General features: G+C 52.8%; 5 protein-coding genes and 2 non-coding genes across 7 annotated transcripts; 4 read left to right on the plus strand and 3 right to left on the minus strand.

Annotated features, from left to right (window-relative positions):
• Positions 1–1,616: 1,616 nt before the first annotated feature.
• BDP81DRAFT_68353 (uncharacterized protein) lies at positions 1,617–2,460 on the plus strand. The gene is made up of 2 exons (XM_060596149.1): positions 1,617–1,800; positions 1,853–2,460. The coding sequence occupies exon 2, from the start codon at positions 1,878–1,880 to the stop codon at positions 2,376–2,378; it is 501 nt and encodes a 166-aa protein (XP_060442188.1). The 5' UTR covers positions 1,617–1,800; positions 1,853–1,877; the 3' UTR covers positions 2,379–2,460.
• A 749-nt stretch (positions 2,461–3,209) lies between these two features.
• BDP81DRAFT_68358 (uncharacterized protein) lies at positions 3,210–5,487 on the plus strand. The gene is made up of 2 exons (XM_060596150.1): positions 3,210–3,444; positions 3,525–5,487. Exons 1-2 carry the CDS (start codon positions 3,307–3,309, stop codon positions 5,157–5,159), a joined length of 1,773 nt encoding a protein of 590 aa, XP_060442189.1. The 5' UTR covers positions 3,210–3,306; the 3' UTR covers positions 5,160–5,487.
• A 2,571-nt stretch (positions 5,488–8,058) lies between these two features.
• On the plus strand, positions 8,059–8,152 carry BDP81DRAFT_t249. Its single transcript has one exon. It is a non-coding gene; the product is annotated as a tRNA-Ile (tRNA).
• A 1,561-nt stretch (positions 8,153–9,713) lies between these two features.
• On the minus strand, positions 9,714–9,805 carry BDP81DRAFT_t253. Its single transcript has one exon. It is a non-coding gene; the product is annotated as a tRNA-Arg (tRNA).
• Positions 9,806–11,080: 1,275 nt separating this feature from the next.
• On the minus strand, positions 11,081–11,948 carry BDP81DRAFT_494965 (uncharacterized protein; the record flags this gene model as incomplete). The annotated part of the gene is made up of 2 exons (XM_060595395.1): positions 11,690–11,948; positions 11,081–11,639 (listed from the first exon to the last, which is right to left on the minus strand). Exons 1-2 carry the CDS (start codon positions 11,776–11,778, stop codon positions 11,081–11,083), a joined length of 648 nt encoding a protein of 215 aa, XP_060442190.1. The 5' UTR covers positions 11,779–11,948.
• A 2,979-nt stretch (positions 11,949–14,927) lies between these two features.
• BDP81DRAFT_326182 (alpha-N-methyltransferase NTM1) lies at positions 14,928–15,992 on the plus strand (the record flags this gene model as incomplete). The annotated part of the gene is made up of 2 exons (XM_060585042.1): positions 14,928–15,202; positions 15,653–15,992. The coding sequence occupies 2 exons, from the start codon at positions 14,928–14,930 to the stop codon at positions 15,990–15,992; spliced, it is 615 nt and encodes a 204-aa protein (XP_060442191.1).
• Positions 15,993–17,859: 1,867 nt separating this feature from the next.
• On the minus strand, positions 17,860–19,136 carry BDP81DRAFT_434085 (uncharacterized protein). Its single transcript, XM_060590930.1, has 2 exons — positions 18,564–19,136; positions 17,860–18,379 (listed from the first exon to the last, which is right to left on the minus strand). The coding sequence occupies exons 1-2, from the start codon at positions 18,982–18,984 to the stop codon at positions 17,886–17,888; spliced, it is 915 nt and encodes a 304-aa protein (XP_060442192.1). The 5' UTR covers positions 18,985–19,136; the 3' UTR covers positions 17,860–17,885.
• Positions 19,137–20,578: the final 1,442 nt, after the last annotated feature.

The raw sequence follows: 20,578 nt of genomic DNA on the forward strand, positions 1-20,578 counted from the left end.
CGGATTCCACCTGTGGTTATCTCGAGCGAGACTTTGACCTCCAACTTTGACCTAGACCTGAACCTCAATCCTTCCTCAACCCGACTTCGACTCGAGCTCAACATATGCTCAACATATGCTTACTCAAAACTCCGACTTGCAACGATCCCGGGCCATCGACTTGGAGTCCTGATTTAGGTTCTCGAGCGTCGTCCTTTGAAACGAACTTGGAACGCCTCCCTGCGATTCGACGTCTTCACAGCGACTAGTTTTCTGGTTGAAGCTCTCACGATACAATCAGTTTTTTGCGAGAGGTTCGTCGGGGTTTTTTTTTTCTTACCCGTCATTCATCTTCGCCTTCGTCTTTACCTTCTTCAACTACATTGGAAGATTATCTTCTTCACGCCTCGTGGACTTCACCTGCGTTGCCGGTTCATCTGTGCTCGTCCAGCCACTTCGACCCCTCGACACCGGACATTTCGGTCTCGAATCTCGCCTCATTTCTGGTATTCTGGATTGGTGATTTCCCCCTTTTCGAAGCCAACTCCGGGTCTCGACGCCTTCCTTTTGTACACTTGCGCCTCCCTCTCAACTTCCCTCTTCCCACCAGTTGGTCGAGCCTTCCCTCGCTCATGACTCCATCAAGCACACTCCACAAAGGACTACAAATATCTTCCTCTTCCTCCGCCTCCTAGCTCCCTTCTCCCTTACTCTCACCAACATCATCTGTTTCTTTCCACTGCCCGGTACGATACCTATCCTATACTCTTCACCTGCTTGGGCCAACGCCAAGTCAACCTGAATTGCGAGTAAGCTTCACGACGCTGACCTCACTCCTATCGCAGACGTCACGAAGACAAATCAAACATTCTCTCAGGGAAGATCATCCTGATCGACTCTTTCGACTGACGGTTCCCTTTTCAGTGAGTATCAAACCCGCCCCTACTCCAACCACTGCTACAACACCTGCCCTCCGACAAAATCACTCTAGAAAATTTGAGGTTCTTGCAGGACTTTCCCTCACGATTTTGAAAATCTTCATGCGATTGACCATTCCGTGGCTGACTCTGGGAGGCATACAGGGACAAACAAGCAAAGCTCAACCTTTTCTATACTGGTAAGTCCTCCCCGTCCTCGCACTTTCTATCCGGACCCTTTCATCCTCACCTTCACCTTCCCTTCACGCACCGTTGCAACTCAGCCCCCGATTCCCTTTGCCTTCGCCAGCACTTCATCATTACAATATCCAACGAAGACTCCTAGCTTTTGCCCATGTCTTGCTGAGAACTGCAGTCGAAATATTCACGAAGATTTCCCCATCTCCAAACAATTTGCTGACCGGTCTCTTGGTGCACAGCTCTTGCTTACCCTAAGCACATCCTCTCATGGGAACTTGAGCCTTCTACAGGGATTCCAGTAGAGTCTGGAAAGGCAGCTTCCTAAAAGAAATCTCGATCTCGCCTTCCGCCAACCAGATCTAGCACCGGAAGAAAGCGTGGCACCTGTCTTGGCCAAAGCATTCTTCTTGTACACCAACCTCAAGTCAAAGAACGGCCTCGATACCTCCCAGATCCCTCGTCCCCTTGAAGATGGTCGCCTGCATCTCTTAATTCGGCACCTCCAATCCTACAGTCGACTGACTGCCCTTTCAAATATCCTTTTTGGCTCTTGAAAAACTAGTCTGACGATCTTCCCGACACAACCCTCACTTACCTACCAGAGTCGGACCTTCCGCCTTTGACCTCGACAAGACGGTCGCTTATACACTATCTACAAGCAATATACTACTATACAACCAGGACCAACATCAAAGAAGATCAGGTATGATCGCTCACTCGCCCTTGTGCTTTGGAAACATTCACTAACGAGTCAGGTGTGAACCAGTCATCGCAGTCAAGATGTGCCAAAAGGTCTTCTACACCTATGCGTGCCAGCATGTTGAGTGCGTCACCTATGACTGCATCAAGAGCCGTGGATCCACAAGAAATGGCTGCATGCATCGCGAACCATCCGAGCATACCAGCCTCAAGGATCAGATCTGCCACGACTGCAACGAGGTGATTCGAATCACGAGGCAGAATCGCCATGGTACCAGAGTGATGGGTGAATGGGAGCAGCGGATTCACCACTACAACAACGTCATGGAACGTGCTCAAATCATCTTGGATCACCAGCAAACTTCCCAGGCTCAACAAAGGCAACAAGGCCAGCAGGCGCAGAGCCGTCCAGATCAACAGTCAATCTCGCCCAGTGGCAAGACCATTCGCCCCCTGGAGTCGAACAAGATGGGCAACATGAGGCGTGAGGAAAACATTCCCGTTGCCCCCAGCAGGTTGTACAATATGAGTGTGGCCCGGGACACCTGGTTCGCAGTCCAGCGCGGTCGAAATGCACTTTAAGAGAGAGAGAGAGAGAGAGAGAGAGAGAGAGGCTTGAGGCTTGGGGCCTTGACGAGATGGGCTTTTTCTTTTCTTTTTGGAGGGGATAGAATCGTGCGACCAGCACACTGTGCCAGCGAGGGTAATTTGCGCTTTCGGTTGGGGATGAATAGGCACATCCTACTTAGCGCACCAAGTCATTTAGAGAGAAGCTATCAGCAAATGCTTCCATCCATAGAACTATAGATCCACCGACTTTGTGGTGGTTACAGCAACAGAAGAATACGATGCTCGTTGTTTACCTTAGTTCAGCTCAGCTTGACTAAGACGTCCTCAATGTGAATGTAGACTGAAAGTTTTATCGGCAAAAGACGGCAGAAAAACATGACTGTGACAAAATAACTACTAGTCGATGAAATGAAGTTATCCATCTTGGCGGCTCCGAGGAACTGGTTCTGGGGAGCAAGGAGAGAAAATATGGGTACAAATGATCAATACAGCCAGTCAGGAAGAAGAACAAGGGTCTTTAGATCGACCAACGAACCTCCCTGTGCTCCCCCAGCTGAGCTGTGAAGTGACAGCTTTAGGTTGCCTGTCCCGTGCTCCAGCTGAGCTTACTTGCACTAAAACACACGTGGAGAGGTTCCAGACCAGAACCAGAGCTGAGGCAAACTGACGTTGCCCCCCCTAACTAACTCGGCAAGGCCATCTGGCCAACTCTTTTTTTCTTTCTTCCGCATTCGTTCCAACGTCATCCTTCTTCAACATCGCTGCTCTTCCTCCGACACACACGTTGCGCAAATCAAATCTCAGTCGGCCATGGTTCTTTGACGATTGACACGTGTACTCAGCAAAATTCGAATCCTCTTCCCCTAATACCTCGGACCCATTCTCCAGTCAATTGCAGGGAACGTCTCCCCCGCCAAGACCGCCGTCAGATCCGTCAGCCATGGCTTCCCCCTTCGAGACCGCGAAGCTCTCCCTCGACTACCTCCCCTACGCCTGCGAATTCGACCCCCAAGATCCGAATCGCCTTCTCATTGGCGGAGGAGGTGGTGCCAACCGCAGCGGTGTCGCCAACAAGATTGTTCGTCAAACCCCGTCGCTCTTCCTCCCCCCACCCAACAATCATCTGCCTTTTCGTGCGACTAACCTTTTGCGCCGCAGACAGTAATCGACACCTCAGCCAAGGAAGAATTGCGCATCAGCGGCGAAGCCGACCTCAGCCGCAATGAGGACAGCGTCATGACCCTCGCCGCCGGTCCCAAGAAGGGCAGAACGAGCTACCTCTACGCCGGCATCAACTCGAGCCCCGCCGAGGTCGAGAAGGGCAAGAACGAGCACTTCCGCGCCTTTGGCATCGAGCAGAGCAAGGCGCGCGTCTCGGCCGGCGCCAACGCTCCTAGCGTGAGCCTGGCTGAGCTGTCGCGCACCTCCATCTTTGCCCATAACGAGATCGACAAGGATGCGTACCAGCGCGTCCTCCGGCTGTCTGCGCCGTATGGCGAGAAGCAGCTTGGTGTCGTGGCGACGGGGTTGGCTAAGCAGTCGCAGATTGCGATTTTTGAGATTGCGGCTGGGAATGCTACCAAGCCCAAGATTCTCGGACAGTTGGACGTTTCCAAGGAGCCCGTGGACGTGGATGTCATTCAGACTGGGGAGGACTCGTACCAGGTCGCGTACTGCGACGAGCGCGAGCTTTTCATCATCAATGTTGTAGAGTCTGAGATTGACGGTCCTCACCATGCCTACGAAATCAAGGAGGACGGCTCCGGTACCTGGCCTAACTTCCGGTCAATCCGGTACCTCTCAAAAGATTTTGTTCTGGCGGGCACCAACATTCCCAAGCGGGGTGGTGCAATTCTTTTGGGAATCCGACTTCCGCTCAAGGAGGACGAACCTGGACGCTTGGCGGCGACGGTGAAGCTGCCTCGTGCGGTGAACCAAATTACCACCATTGCTGCGCGGAATCTCACTCCTCCCTCAGCCCCTGGCGCTAAGATTGGCAACGCGCAGTTTCTCGTCGCTGCAGTTGGCCAGGATCGGTCGATATCACTCTTCACGCTCGAGCATCATGCGCACTCGAGCATTGACTTGCTTGTCGACTTTGATCTGCTCACGACGTTGAAGGAAGTACACCCTCTGCAGATCACAAACGTCACCCTCTCTCACTACATCCCGCCCAAGACCACCGCCCGCCCTCAGTACATTAAGCTGGCGAGTATCTCAATGAAGAACACCGTCATCGTGCACTCCATCCTCTTGAAGAAGTTCACCGACAGGGACGCTCCCATCCGCAAGGGCGGTCCGCCGCGACCCCAGCGCTATGCGGTTGCCCTGCAACCCCGCAAGTGGTCCAAGACCTGGCTCGCAGCCACGACGGTCCTCGTCCTCGTGTTGGCTATCCTCTTCCAACTCGGCCTCGAAACCATGGACGCAATTCAACCGCGCATCCTCCCCAGCCGCGGCTCCGTCGCAAACGTGCCCAACGAGTTCCTCACCTCTCTCATCGGCGACGTCCACGCTCTGCAGGGCGACCCGATCGTCATCCGCGAGGACGTTGTCAGCCCCACGCACATTGAAGAAGACCCCGTCCCTAGGTTCCAGGCCGCCGTGCACGATGAAGAGGTGTACGGTCCCGCGGTCAGCTGGGAGGACCTGGCGCCGCAGCAGAAGAAGCTCTGGAAGGAGAAGCTTTCCAAGGCGGGTCACTGGACGCAGAATATGGGCGAGAGCGTGTTCAAGGGCGTCTTGTTTGGGGAGATTGCGGGGGCGGTGGGACGCGCTGTGGGAGGTCAATGAGGTGAGTGTATTTTGTGAAGTTGGGGGAGGGAGGCCCGGGGTCAAATGAGATATATTATTAAGATGTGTTTACGGAAATGTGTCGTTCATAGAACTTGTCCGGGACGGGCATGTACGATTTAATCACGAAGTTGTACGATTTATTGGAGAATGACTTTTTGGAAGATGAGAAGAGTCATTGTGTGAGGTTGGTGATTGATCTGTCGGGTGTGAGGTGATGTGATGGAGTCCGTCTCGTGTTCCTGCTGGGGTCTCAGGAGAAGGAGTGAAGTTTGTCGGTGGTACATGTCTCCACGGCTTGCGATGCTGCACTGGTCGTCTGGGATGTCTTGTTGGCGATGCTGCGGCTAGATATGTGTGTATGAAGATGTACTCAAGATTTCACGACTCCGCACTGTCCACGGGTGTTTGGCAGCTTTCGAGAGTGTTACTCTCCAGAACTCAACAGCTGTGCCCTGGTTCTTGAGGGCAGGATGTAAAGCGTCAAGGTCCCCCCGTGATATGAGGAAGCGCGGATCAACCGACTATGTGAGCTTCAGGTTGAAGTTCAGATCTGTGGGATGAATCTATGGGCATTCGGCTTTGAGTTTCGTTTGGGGATGGGATTTATTTCGCGTGTATATCTAATCTTTTGGTTTAGTGTTATTGATGTGTGCTAGTGGCTGTGATCTATATCTCCCTTAATGTAGGTTGTCTCTCCTGAAGCAGCGAAATCGATCATCCTCAACGCTGGTGTTTCGCTCTTTCGGATAATGATTGAACACCGCGTTATCTGTCTGGGTAAACTATCTCCCATATCCGTACAAATCAGTTTATGGAAGTACGCTAGATGGTGCAAGGGTCTGGACATGGTGAAGATCAGATTCTCACAAGTGGCGCCGTCGCGAAGAATATAAAAGGACGTCTAGGTGCCGGGATTCCCTCTCGAAAGAAACCATCAGACAGATTATATCCGTTGACAGGAGGCAAAGTAATAACCTGGGTTCTCTTCCTTGGAGTGATTCATGACGGGAACGCGCGGATTGACCATGCCGAAGAACATGTAGAGTAGTCCGTTGATGGGCCTCAGGTACTTTGATTTCCTATTTAGGTCTCTCATTCGTCTCTCTTGAGGTGTTCCTAGTTGTATACTCTGGGGAAGCGAGCCAGTTAGACCGGATGCCGAACGGAATTTTTCCTTCTGTGCGCGATAAGCAGGCACTGCTTCATTGTCTGCATTTTGCTTCGGCAAATTGAGTTTACAATTAGACAACGACGAGGGCGTCGGTCTTGTTTTTTCGACACCGGTTTCTCGCCTCACCAAATTGGCTACCAATACAAGCTCGCTCACCTTGACAGACTCCTCGGAACCCACCTTTCGTGTGTCAATAATCGGCATTTGCTAGGCTTATATCACCGGCATCAATGGCGGGGCCGACAGTATCAGACGAAGATGATAGTGCCCCCTTCACGGGATACTGCGACATGGCCCTGCTATCAGCGTCACATTGCACTGAGAATAGGTGAGCATTTGTAAACTCATTGGTATTGTAGGTCAATTCAAATTATCAGTAAGCGTCTCACGATACCATCACAGTATCTAACTCGGTGGACGTGGACTTGAGTGGTGTGTGGCAGTACGAGCTAACACAAATTGAAGAATGAAGACCCCGTCCTTGAAGACGGCATTCACGTAAAATGGTGATTCAGGTTTACTCCGCCACGGTGATTTTATGCCCTAAGCCTCTATAAAGGGCTCGTAGTAGTACAAGAGATTTGGCTGGCTTGAACTTGGTAATCAAGCAAGTAGGGTACATCAGAGAGCTCGTGGACCGTGAGGTTCTAAGGTCCACCTGAATGATGTATGATATCTAATCGGAAGGTAGGAAGAATGAATTATCGGCTTATAATCTGTGAATCGCATAGGACTAGTGGCTCTCATAGAGTTAGAGAGACACATTGGAGAATCGCGCGAGTCTTGGGAGGTTGTCATCAGGACGACGGGGGTCGGCTCCGGATGCCCCACTCGCCGGAGTGCCGGTAGCGGCTGTACGCCACAAGTATGGGTCTAGTACCTCATCCATTTTCTCATTGCATACTTATGTTTTCTCATGTTCATTTCAGTTTGGAGTTTGGAAGTAGACGTGCAATCGATGAATCTATCAGTGAGGATTCATTGCGATGTCGAAACATTGCTAAGGTCTGTCACGGTCACCATGCGAGCATTTCGTATCCTCGTTTGGTATGCTGCGACCCTTGATCTTGGTGTCGAGGGCATTCGTTCCTGTCGACAACCGATAGGAGCTGGACCAGGAAGCGGGTCGGTTGGATCAGGTCGATCATGTTGTCGACTCCGAACCGGCGAAGTGAAATTCGTCCTAGTCGGACGGATAGCTGGAAGTACATGCGGACAACAAGCTCAAGGGAAAGAAACCGAGTGCAAGGAAGGAAGGAAGTATTGCAGAAAGGCTAGATAACCAACCTAAATCTGCACTTGCAGAGCCGCCCAAGTGCGCTATCAGCCGCAAGTGTACTCAACGTCTTGGGCTTCCATGAGACCGCTGGCGGAACGCGCAAAGGTGTCGCACCTTACCTCCGAGAGCAGCTCTCCCCCTCACCCGTCATCCAGACCCCACCAAGAAGCACAGCACCCAATCAAGCTCTCTGATAGAGGCGGTGCACTGCAGCAATGTACTGCACTAACAGTACACATCATCTTGTTGGAACAGAGCATATCGACAGTTTTGAGGACAGCGTTCTTTGTGATGAAAATCGGAGTTGCATCGGATGCTTTTACGGATTGTGCTTTGCGTATGTGGACGTATGCGCAGTTGCTGCGCCGCACCGTCGCGTGGTGACGGACCGAGCTCCGGGGGTGCGGGAGGGGTTGATAAAGCAAATTTTGTCAGAAGTTAAGAAAGCCCCTGTAGCCAAGTGGTGAAGGCGCCGTTCTTATAATTACATCATCAATGTGAGAAATGCGGAGGTCGTGAGTTCGATCCTCACCAGGAGCAACTTCTTTTTGGCGTTTTGTGGTAATGCACCGCAATGGAGTGAGTCGGTTATGGATTGATCAACAAACGCTTCATTTGGTTTTTGGACATTTAGATTTGCAATTAATCAGTTCGTGCAAACCCGGAGAGAAATAAGATGTGGCAATGAATGGAGTGATGTTTCGGTGCATCACGCCTTGTTACACACACATCGCGTGTTCATATTGTCATCGGCTACCGGAGTGTGAATGATGCACGGAGTTTGCTGACATGAACGAGATTGACCGATATCCTCTTACCGACCTGGTTGGTGTCTTCCCATTTCTCGGACATGACAAACGCTGCAAAGGGCGAGGCATCGATGTGCCAATGTCGAAAAGGCACAGCTTCCCTCTTCACTACAAGGGCAGAGACCATACTTGCTCAACTGCATGGGCGGTGTCATTCATTCTTCCGGGGGCTGTGGGGTGTGTCTCTCTCACGTGCCCAGGTCTCCAATGCATTACGTGCTCAATCAACCCCATCCAGGCAGCGTGCAGAAGAGGAGAATGAACTTACTTCAAGAAAATTGATAGTTAGGCCAGTGTAAAGACTAAGTCCTTGACGGGTGGGTCATCCGTTCTACAAGGCTTCGAACGTAGTCCATGATTATTGAACAAACGAACACTTGAGCCAAGTTGGGTTACAAGTGTGTGACACTTGACTTGGGGGAGGAGAACTTGCCTCGACGCCCACTGGAATTAAGCTTTTGCCAATGGTCGAGGGATCCTTGTTAGAGGAGAGAGACGACTGAAAGAAGTCTTCCGAGATGGTCCGAGAGCTATACGTTTATGGAATCTATGGGAGATTGCAATGCTCTGCGCCAAGAGGCATGCATGATATGAATGATGCCCTATCCGATGTAGGTGAAAGTAAACCACTTACTATATTGACCTTTGAAAAGCATCACTGAGCGCGAGGTGAGAGAATCACTCACTTCCTTCACGAAGACAAGTCCAACGATGACGACAATAACTCAAAGCACAAACCCAAAAAGTCTCTCTCTCGCGTGGTCCGACGACTCCGACTCATGACCATGACGTCTCTTTTCCGAACAAGCTCAGAGTGACAAAATGCAGAGCAAAAAAGCCTGAGCTTATACAGGGAACGAGGGACTTCAGTAGCGAAAAGCATCGCGACAACAAACTTCTTGCTCGCGTCACGCTTGAGTTCTGTCACCCAGTTTAAGGTTATCCCTAATTTGTGATGGAGAGAATTTTTGTTCGACGACGTACGATTTCCACTCTTGAAATGAATTGCAATGATCATCTTCATTTATATTCGCCTGGAATGGAAATCCCGTAACGTACGGTAGGTTCGCAAACAAGGACGACTGGGTTCTCGTGACTACAATCGACTCAGCACTCGTTTCATGTTACACGGCCACCCAACCGGAGTTGATTTGCCGCTCATCTGACTAAGGTGGCGTCGCAGTGTGTAAGAAGACACCCCCGGAATTTTCAGCCAAAATGGAAGGGAAACAAAAGAACAATCACCAACTACAGTACTGAAGTGCGTGGATTGCGGTCAGGGGCAAAAGAATTGACCAGCCTGGGGGTCGAACCCAGAATCTCCTGATTACACGTTCTTTTTAGGGAATCGTAGTCAGACGCCTTGCCATTGGGCCAACCGGCCATTTACCGACTTGATGAGTCGGAAGGATCGGAACCCGTTCATGGGAATTTCGGAGGCAGAATCTGCTCTTAGTCCTTCATACGTAGGTTGTTGTGGGCTTGATGGTGGATAGGTCGTTGAAATTTTCTTCAATGCGCGTGCGGGAAAACGGGGACGCAATAGCTAATTCGGTGGGGATGGAAAAACGAAAGAGAGAAGAGCGCACCAAGGGGGGAAAAGTGGACGTACCTCGTGGACGGGGGGTGGACTCAGACAGGGAAAGCTTCATTTGACCCAAAGCCCGAATCGTGGGAATGACATCTATATTGGTTGTCGGTGTCCGGTGCGACCGGGTGGAGCGGCCGGAGCTCTCGGACTTGAGGTCGGGAGTGTTGGCCAAGATATTCAAGCCTGTTTTCAACAAAGGCGAGGTAGCTACCAAAGTGGGACAGAGAATCGTGCTGAGCTAGACTAATACTCGCTGGCCAAGTCGTTTTGCTGGTCTCGGTCCAGCCACTCGGAAAATCTCATGAGAGAGGGTTGCATTCAATCTGTCGATCAAGTCACCGGAGAGATCGGGTCCCATCGCTCGTAAACTTGGCCTTGGATGGTGACACTGGTAAGTAAGATGTAACGAACGGAGAGGGGGGGCAAGGAGGAAAGAAGTTGAGACGGCCACAGCGTGCACATGGTATCCGTATGTGACCTGCATGTCCGTGGGTTGAAGTTGGTGTAGTGGTTGGCAGGGAACAGAGTGAAACATGTTTCCATGGGTCCAACCTATGAAACAAGGAAAGTGATTCCTTGGTGAAGAGGACGCCGCGGACATCATAGCGCCAAGATGTCCGTCTCACAAACGCATCGACATGCTGAGATTCACTTGAGAGGGCGGCGCCCTTTGCCCACTCGTAACTCACTGCGAAGAAGATGAGAGAGACGAGATGGGAATAAACGTCTGACGCTTGGATTGCTCGTTGTGGCTATGTATGTACTTCCGCACTCCGGTCTCAAACCCCTAACTCGTCCAGACGTCTCAATGACAGCTCGAGGGCTGCTTCTTGAACCGCCAGGGACGAAGCCCACGGACTTGACCACCACTGAGATGGAGGGTCCCCAGAAGGGGTTTGCCCACGTCTTATGCGGCTAAACCTTTTTGTCACCACATCTGTTTGGCCCTATGAAATCGCCATAACTGCGCATTGTCGTAAACCTCGTGAACCGAATCAAGCAACCAGCACCAGTGCTGATTTTCTCTATCCATTAACCTCCAACCACCACAGCTAGCTGAGAAATAACTCAGTTGCCGTTGTTCTTGCCCTTGGCTGCGGGAATCGCAGGAGCAACAGGGGCAGGTGCAACGGCAGCCGGCTGAGCAGGCTGGATGGGCTTCGCGGCGGCGGGAGGTGCGGCGGCAGGAGGAGCAGCCGCGGGGGCAGCGTTGCCCTTGCCCTTAGCAGCAGCACCACCGGCGGGAGCAGCAGGAGCAGCAGCTCCCTTACCCTTGCCGGCGGCAGGAGTAGCGGGCGCGGCAGCCTTCTTCTTCGCGGCACCGGCGGCGGGCGCGGCGGCCTTGCCCTTGGCCTTTGCGGGGGCAGCAGCCTTTGCCTTCTTTGCGGCCTTCTTCGCCTTCTTGGCCTTCTTAGCCTTCTTCGCCTTCTTGCCCTTCTTGCCCTTCTTGCCCTTCTTCTTCTTGAGAAGCTGGCGGGCTCTCAGGGGAACGGCGTTCTCCTCGACCTCGATGTCAGCGATCACACCGCTGGTGGTCTCGACACCGGCGAACGAGGGGACGGAGATGTCGCGAGCCTCCTTGCGCTCCTCGCGGTCCTCCAAGTGTTGGTCATAGTTGTTTTGATAACTGCCGGCGTTAGTGAAAAGTTGCTGTGAGAGATGGGCCCCTAGGCCTACCTGACAGCCCTGCTATCGATATCTGCGGGAGCACTGCTGACGCTAACGATCGTCGAGGCGAGAAGGAATCCGAATGTGAGGAACTTCATTTTGATGGACTGAAGTGAACCGAAGTTGATGAAATATTAGATGATTCTGTATGAATGTTTGGACCGAAGTAACCGTTTCCAAGGGAATGTCTGTATTAAATTTGATACTGTGAGGCCTGCCGTCGAACCAAATCAAAAATGAGGTGAACGACGAGGAACCAGCCAGATCTTTATGTACGCACTCATCTTTCGTCCCAAATCAGGTGCCCCCAATACGACTGCGAGTGGCGTGAGGCGGAACATGTCGAGACAATGTGACCGAGGGTGCCTGAAACCACTCTAGCAGTACAGATGTCAATGTGCTAGGTGCTGAGCCACCGCTCATGGATCAAGAGACGATTGTCGATATTCTCATCTGCATCGCAATGAGAATAGTAACAACCGTTGAGTCAGGCCAACCGCAGAGAGTCGTTTCGGGACTCGGTCCATCGTCGTCCCAAGTCCTTTACATCCAGACCTTCAAAAGGGTAAGGTGCTCGAGGCAACCGAAACTCTGTTCCCTCGTCCGAAGTCTTCAGTCCCACACCCTTTTCGTATCATGCAGCGCGAACCAGGGCCACCCACAGACTTTGTAAGGTTATTCATGCTTCATTCGGAACTCAAAGGTCGCCCCTGGTCAGTCTCAGGAATAAGCATTGGGGGATCCGGAGAGAAATCCACACGATTAACCACGACCACGGGTGATCTGCCTGGCTCGTGCCCCCCTTCCCATCCTCTCGTCGCGTTTTCACGTTTGAGGGCAGCAAACTTTGTTCAATCCCCCTGATCCTCTTTGGGTGGTTCAAAGGGTGATGTGGTTGGGCCGGTGCTGAAGAACATACCTTAGGAGGCGAGCAAGGTCAAACCGCCTCAAACCGCCTCGCTTCGTCCCGCCCTGCTCGACATCTTCTCGTGACCATTCGTTGCATGGTTGCCCACGACTCAATCCGAAAACGATGAGATTCGATAGGCTGGCGGATTAAACGCTTTCCCAGGAGGATTACGCACATTTCTTGACGTTCTAGAGAACTGCTGATATGCGCAATTGACAAATGACTAGGGCATGGTGACGGAATAAGAAAGAAGCATACAACTGTAATTTTGACAGCCCCTTGTCCTTGAACTCTGATTCAGCTCCGGATATCGTGTCCACCGAGAAAGATTCAAGGGAACCCGCGATGCGAGGGAATAGACTTACGCGGCGCGGGTGCAATATGCCGTCGTCGGTGACCGTTGTCAGTCAAGCTTTTTGACACGGCGCTTAGAAGCCGAAGAGCCGTACAGCTTCAAGTAGCAGATGCAGCCACAAGGCTGCCGAAATACCGAACCAGTGATCTAGACAGGCAATCGAACGTCGTGTGGGCTCGCTGCCTCACGCGATCCGCAGGTTCCGCCCCCGCGGGGAAGAAAAGGGGACCCAATCTTGGACGTTCGGGCCCCGGGCTAGTATCAGAAGCATCGTAGTGTGTAGGAGAAACCTGGCGTGCCTGGTTACGGCTGGGCTTTGCGCTCAGCCCAGAAAGGCCCCTTGCCGCAAAAAAGCCTGGACCGCACCACGCAAAACCTCAACTGGGCTGTGTTTTTCTTGGAGTATCACATGATGTCGATGTCGTGAGGTCGAGAAAGGCACCGGCCTTGGCCGAGGCGTTCAGGGTGAGGCCCTGTAGGCTGAGGAAACGATGTCCTCCAGGGAATCTGCAGATCCTCTGTTCCATAATCTTTCTCGCGCCTGATATCGGTTGCATGCTGGTTACAACTCTTGGCATCCCCGGATTCCTGGATCCATCGCAGATCAGTTGGTAGGTATTTGGAAATAATCGTTTGCAACTCGAGACACAGGCCACACTGCGGCCCCTCGGGATCCTATTTTGGAAATTTTAGACATGAGCCGCTCGCTTCAGAGACAAGTTTTGCCGGAGTCGTGGGGACTCTGGGAGACGAGGTGAGCAATGTCGCAGCCGGATCCCAAGAGGTGACCCAATCGCTCCCACCGGGACGACGAACTATTTCCACTCGAAACCCATTTCAGAAAATACCGCCTCGTCTGTTGATAAGGCCAGTCTGTTTGACATCGTCCATGAGGCAATTGGGAACGAGGCCGGCATGGACTGGTGTGGCTGAGTACGGCGACTTTTACTGTTGGTGGCCGGCTAGCAGGCAAAACATTTCCCGCTTCGTCGCAAATGTTTCCGAATGGAAAAGCACAGTCACTTGACTGGTTGCAGAAGTTGAGAAGACCAAGGCCGTCCGGAATATGTAGTCAAGAAATCGTCCCTTTGAATCCTCCAACGTCCTGCTGCCTGGAAGTTGATGCGCATAACGGCCGAACGATCCTGCAAAGTGTCGTTCACATAAAGGTGTGTGTTCGGGCGCAGGCGGTGCCACAATGCAGACTGGACATGAAAGGAAAAGAAGTCTTCCAGACAGCACTGGCTGACTTGGCAATCAACGGGCCATCAGACGAGGTCGTCATATAGGCGTGTCGTGATGTTGAAGTGGGATTATGTTCCGCTTCCTCCGCCGGTGCTCCGTAGGGTTCCGGGAGAGGCTGACAGCTGCAGGAGCTGAGATTAACTTAGGTTGGTTGGAGGTTCAGATGGATATAAAGACCAAAAGGCAAAAGAAACTCCCTTAGTGCAGATAGTTCAGCAAGCATTCTCATGGCAACTTAATTGCGCGCAGTGGGCAACGAAGGGCCCGGTGCAGTCCGTCATGATAGAGTTGGGAGGTTAACCTTAGACTGAAAGCTTCTTTTCGCGTGATGGATGACGACTTTCTAGGTTCTTATCTTCCCAGGCTTCCTTGGTCTCAGAAGCCTTATCGGCATCTTCTTATCTTATCTCACATGGTAGGAGCTTTCTTCACCATGCTTAAATGATACTTGTCCTTTAGTAGGATACCAGCTTTCTGTATGCACCTAAACACACGTCACTTCTGCTAATCCAGTGAAAATGCACAAACCCGAGTCATCTCCATCTTCGCATCCACGTCAACCGCTGCTGCTGTGATGCAGCGCACATATTCTTCAACAATGTGACACAGCCGAGCAACCTCCGATCCTTTCTTCACTACCACGCTGTCCGCCAACGAGCCACATACTTCATCAACCACACACACCTGTTGAAAGACGAGCAAGTGAGGTTGCGTGTCGCTGCCCGCGTTGCGTCACAATGCCCGGTGACGAAGAAGCTGCCGCAGCTTCAGCACCAGCAGGAATAGCAACAGCAGGACAGACAGCCACACCGCCGCCAGACGCCAAGATCAGCGCCGCCGATGGCCGTTCCTACTGGCAGGGCATCGACGCCGACGTGAACGGTATGCTGGGTGGTTTCCCGTACATCAGCAAGGTCGACCTGCAGGGCTCGCGCAACTTTCTCGCCAAACTGGGCATTGGCTCGAAGAGCGGTCTGCGGACGGTGAGCCGCGCTCTGGAAGGCGGGGCCGGGTGAGTTTTTCTTTGCGACTTTCTTCTCTTCCGTCCGGTGTACCCGTACATCGGACATGCCTTGCGTTTGATTTTCAGACTCGACCTCGCAAACTTCATATTCGTACACGCCCCCCGGCGTTTCTCACCGCTATCTCCAACTCACCGCCTCCCAACCTTTTTTTCCCCCTTTGCCTCCTTCTGCAGTTACTCATGCTCAGTTTCCTCCATTCTCTGTCTCACTTCTACCCTTTACCTACCCTTACCCACCGCAACCGCAACCGCAACACTGCACGAGCGGGCCGAGCTAATGATTTGCCTCTCCTGACCCGTTTCTTCAACCCTTGTCTTGCTTTTTGCATCTCATGTCGGAACCTCTCACCGTGGTGTACGGATACTTGCTGCAACATCCCTGTCTCCCCGGTTCAAGTCTCCGTGTCATGCAGACCCTTGCTAACCCCCAACCCCCAGCATCGGCCGTATCACAGAGGGGTTCCTCCTCGATGTAGCTGAACAAGTTGACATCGTCGAACCCGTAGCGAAGTTCACCGCCGCTCTCCAGGAGAAGTCTGGTGTCGGCTCTGTCTTCAACATTGGCCTTGAAGAGTGGAAGCCACTTGATGGCACCGCCTACGACCTCGTCTGGAACCAATGGTGTCTCGGCCACCTCACCGATGACCAGCTTGTAGCCTACATGCGTCGTTGTAAGGCTGTTGTCGCCCCCAATGACGGCCTCATCGTCGTCAAGGAAAACTTGAGCACTAGCGGTGTCGATCTATTTGACGATATTGACAGCAGTGTGACGAGGTGAGTTTACTTTCAAGCCTATCATCTTCCTCCCCGATTCCCTACCCTACCCTGGTTCTTTGTCGCCAACCTCTGGCACCAACCGTCATGTTGTTTGAAACTTTTGCCGCCGCACCGGTCAATAATAACTCTCAATGGCCCACGTAACTGGATGGCCTGCGGCGCATGCAAGACACCTGCACATACATTTACATATACCTACATACACAGGACACTGACGCATGGCAAAACGCAAAACAGGGTGGATGACAAGTTCCGCGCCCTCTTTGAGCAAGCGGGTCTGCGCCTCGTCAAGACGGAGCTACAGCACGGCTTTCCCAAGGATCTGTTCCCGGTACGCATGTATGCACTCAAGTAGCGGCCTGGGAAAACCAGCGGTGGCACGGGACGGCGACTGCGGCGGCGGCGGCGGCGGCGGCAAACCATGGATCCGGGGCTCATCGCCGGGAGACCAGGGGTCCTGGGGGTCGGCTGGATGGGCTAGACTAGGCCCAGGTTAAACCCAAGAGACACAATCCCGCAATTCGATTTTTCCCTTCCCCTGGCCGCCTAGCATGGGAATGGGATGACATGGCGGCTCGGGCTCCGATCTACTGCACGATGCGGCAGGCCCCCGGTCGTTCGTTCCATGGGGAGCCACTTTAATTCTCCGATCTCAGAAAACCGGGACTGCGAGAAAGCGAGAGAGAGGAAGAGAGGCAGACTCACCCGGCCAAACGGCGGTACCTGGTCCGCACGAGTTTTGTATGTATGTGTACATGACCCGCGACCGGCCTGCCACGTCGATGTTGCAGATGCAGCAGATAGGCGACGACGGACGACAGGTGTGGGTGTGGTGGGCGTAAACAGGACCGTCAGGTTCGTTGGGTTCGACTGGGCCTTGGTCCCCCTCCGCGGGCTACATACATGGCCTTTGCCTTTATGCATATACACTAGCGATGTCGGACGTCACTAGCTGCACCTCTTCCCACGCCGCTGTCATACGACCCGCGATGGAATGCAACGGAGTACGACTAGTAAGGCATAAACGCAGCAAGGAGCTGAGATTTTGCGAGAGGCATTGGTGCCCAAAAGCAAAAAAGAAAATAGCCCGTTGCATCTCCCCTGCTCTTCCCACCCTCCGTATATGGATGGACCTGAACGGTGTAAAAGTGAGGCGAACCTGCTGCATGCTGCAGTTCTATATACAATACGGAGTGCATATCACCAACTCAATTGGCAACAGACATGAGTCAAAGGGCTCGTTCCTAGGCAAACCGCCAAAAAAAATATTATCGTGAAGCGCAAGAAGCGCTGGTTGGACAGGGTGGTTAGGCCTCGGACCCGGTGTCATCGACAACGCATTCTACTTCCAGTCCCAATGAAGCTATCGTCGTCCACGTCCGTGAGGAACCTGGCCATTGAGATGTCACGAAAGCATGGTAGTACGGTTCTTTAGCAATCGACAACAAGATGCGGTAAGCACGACGAAAATGAGAGGGAGGCCGAGAAAGAGAAAGAGCGGTGTCGTATGCTTCATTGCCGTCATCAACGCATCCTACCATCACCGTCCTGCCTGACTAGTTTCCTTTGGAGTACGGACTCCGAAACCCCGGCCATCCATTCATCCAGCCTCCCCAAAGTATCACGGCTCGTGTTCCATCGTGTGAGAGTATCGTGAAGAGACGCGCTTCGTATCTGATGCAGCGACGTGACACATGCCCCCATGTTCATCCAGACCCCCCATCAGTGGAAACCGTGGCCATGAACCCATGAAACAAGACCACGATCACGATCACGATACACGCTACCTAGCCAAAACCCATGTTGAACCCTCAAATCCAAAGCCCGGATCCATCCCTCCCCCCCCCCCCCCCCCCCCCCCCCCCCCGTCCCCCTCCCCGGGAAAATCCCCCCATCAGAGCTTAAACTCAAACGGCTCCAGACCCCTGGCGCCAACATCGACGCGGAACAACGCGCCCCCAAGCTCCCTCTGCTCTTCGGTCCCCTCGCTCTCGTTCAGCTGCGCCGTCGTGATGAAGAGCTCGGTCCCGACGAACTGCACGCAGCTCGTCGCCAGCGTCGGCACGCGCACCTCGCCGAGGAGCTCTCCCCGGGGCGAGATCTTGAGCACGCGACCCTCGCCGTAGACGGCGTGCCACAGGTTGCCCTCCGTGTCGACGCGGAAGCCGTCGGGCTCGCCCTTGCCGTCGTGGGTGTAGAAGACGCGCTTGTTGGAGAGCGCGGCGGCGCCGTCGGCGGGGGAGTAGTCCCATGCGTAGACTTTACGGTCGGTGGAGTGCGTAAAGTACATTGTCTTGTTGTCCGGGGACCATCCCACCGAGTTAGGGATCAGGATGTCCTGTAGGACTTGCTCGTTGCCCGACTTTCCGTCGAAGCGGTGCAGTGCGCCTGAGAGGGGGTCGGTGACCCCGATGAATGAGCTCATGTTTTCTACAAGGTTTTCTGATGCATGTTGGTTGTGTAATGTAAGGTGATGCGGTGAGAGGTTTTGTTCTCATGACGACGGGGCTCGTGAGTGAAAGATGCGGTGTCGTGAGTTGAATGACAAGGATCATGAACGACTGGCACATACCTTCAACCTTGAAGTCACCCAGTCCGAAATCCGTCATGGTACCAAGCCAAAACCGACCATTCGGGTCGACGGCGCCGTCGTTGGACCGCAGCCTCTCATTGTCCCGGTCGTGCAGCTTGGCGACGTACTCGTACGTGCCCGAGCGGACGTCGAGCACGGCGATGCCGTACTTGAGGCCGACCAGGATCTTGTCGGCCGGGTTGACCCCTTCGATGTCGGCCGTCACGCCGACGGGCACGTCGAGCTGCACCGTCCGCAGGGTCTCGGGCCCTTGCTCGACGTTGACAAAGTGGACCCTCTTCTTCTTGATGTCGACGAAGCGCAGGAGGTTTGTCGCCTTTTCGTGGTATGGTCCCTCGCCTAGGCCGCAGTGGATGTTGAGATACGGCTTGTCGACCGTCCAAGTCTGAAGAGACGCCATTTTTGTTTCGTTGTACAGAGGCGTACAGAGTGAACGGTTGTACAATATCGCCTGGAAAGCTCGATTCAGGGAGACACTTGGTTTTGGTTCGGATTGTCACTCTGTCCTATACTTAATAGTACTGGAGACTCGAGAGTGAGGGGTTTCGCGATGAGGAGGTTTTTATTTTATATTTTATTTTTAGCTATATCCTTGTACAGACAGTAAACCCGGGAATGCTGTCTGCGAAAATGAGTCGTTTCGCTCAACAATTACCCGAAGGAAACCCGATAGCACCACGTTTTTTTCTTTTCTCGGTTCGGCTCGTCACTCCGCAGACGCTCCGCCCGGATGAGAAGAAAGCGCCTTTTTGAGAGGTAAGAGATGCAGACGTCACGGTAGCGTCAGCGGAGTCGTTCGTTCCCGACGCTGCGAGAGCCAGCTTTTTATCATGGCAACTTTGCTGATGATATCCCGACATTCCGCTTGGAATTTATTATCTGGCCTTTTCTCCCAGGATGAAGCATCTTGCTCGCCCCGAGAAGAACCACGGAGCCACCGCATTCGTATTTCCCGAATCGTCGAGTAAATACGCGGAAGACGGGCCGCTTAGCCTCAATCCCGCAACTTTGTGTCTTGTAGAACGAACACAAGATTGAACAGGTTACACACACGTAACACACGCACACACTTGAGTTGAAGGAAAGGAAAATCACACAGGTCGACCAATTTTTCCCAAAGCGAGGCCTCCAAATCCAGCAACTGATAATGGAGACGAAATCTCCCGCGTTGAAGTAAAATGGAAGCCTATTAGCTCAGGAAATTTGCCGAGTAGAGAGAAAAGAAGCCAAAACAAATAAGACGCAAGAACGACAAGGGTTAATTAAGAAATGTTTCAATTAAACTACAAAGAAAATTTGACCGGCAGATCTCAGCAGAAAATCTCCTGATGCAACTCATCATGGCAAAGTGGGCAGAAAACAAACAAAAAGCCAAGGAGCGACGCTTGTCAACCCTGTTATCCGTAGTTTGTTCGCGTCCGGGTGGATGATCGTTGCCGCCCACGGAAGATCTCGTTGGTTGCGAAACTTTGTACCATGTCTTTGTGACTTGGTGACTTCGCACGTCTGTAGTTGATGGTAAACCACCAGTCGCCATGGCTGCATGTCAGGCATTCATTAGCAAAAGAGAAACCCCCTGCACCAACAGAGTTGTGACCAGTTTGGATTGGCAAGGCTAAAGGGTTGCTGTTGATTAAACAAATGTTTGCTTAACAAGCCCCCGACAACCCAGTTCCGGGGGCCCGGGGAAGCATTGGATGCATGTTCCGGGACGGCGGTGCCGCGGAAACAAACTTGTGGTGAGTGAGATGAGCCAGATCGTCCGCGCGCCCGTGGCCCTGGTGGCCCGCTGCGGCCGAAAGTTGAGTGAGTGAGTGAGTGAGTGAGACCTTTGTGCAAGTGAGTGAGCTGTGTGCCCGTGAGTGAGTGAGTGAGTGAGCCGAGGGCCGCCTGTCTGGCCGTTCCCCCAACGGTGTTTCGTCACTTGTCTCTCGCCCTTTTTTTTTTTTCTTCATCCGAACGTTGGTCCCAAAATGTTTTGCAAACAAGCTATT

Source organism: Colletotrichum phormii, assembly GCF_030913505.1.
Source record: "Colletotrichum phormii strain CBS 102054 chromosome Unknown BDP81scaffold_17, whole genome shotgun sequence".
NCBI lineage: Eukaryota > Fungi > Ascomycota > Sordariomycetes > Glomerellales > Glomerellaceae > Colletotrichum > Colletotrichum phormii.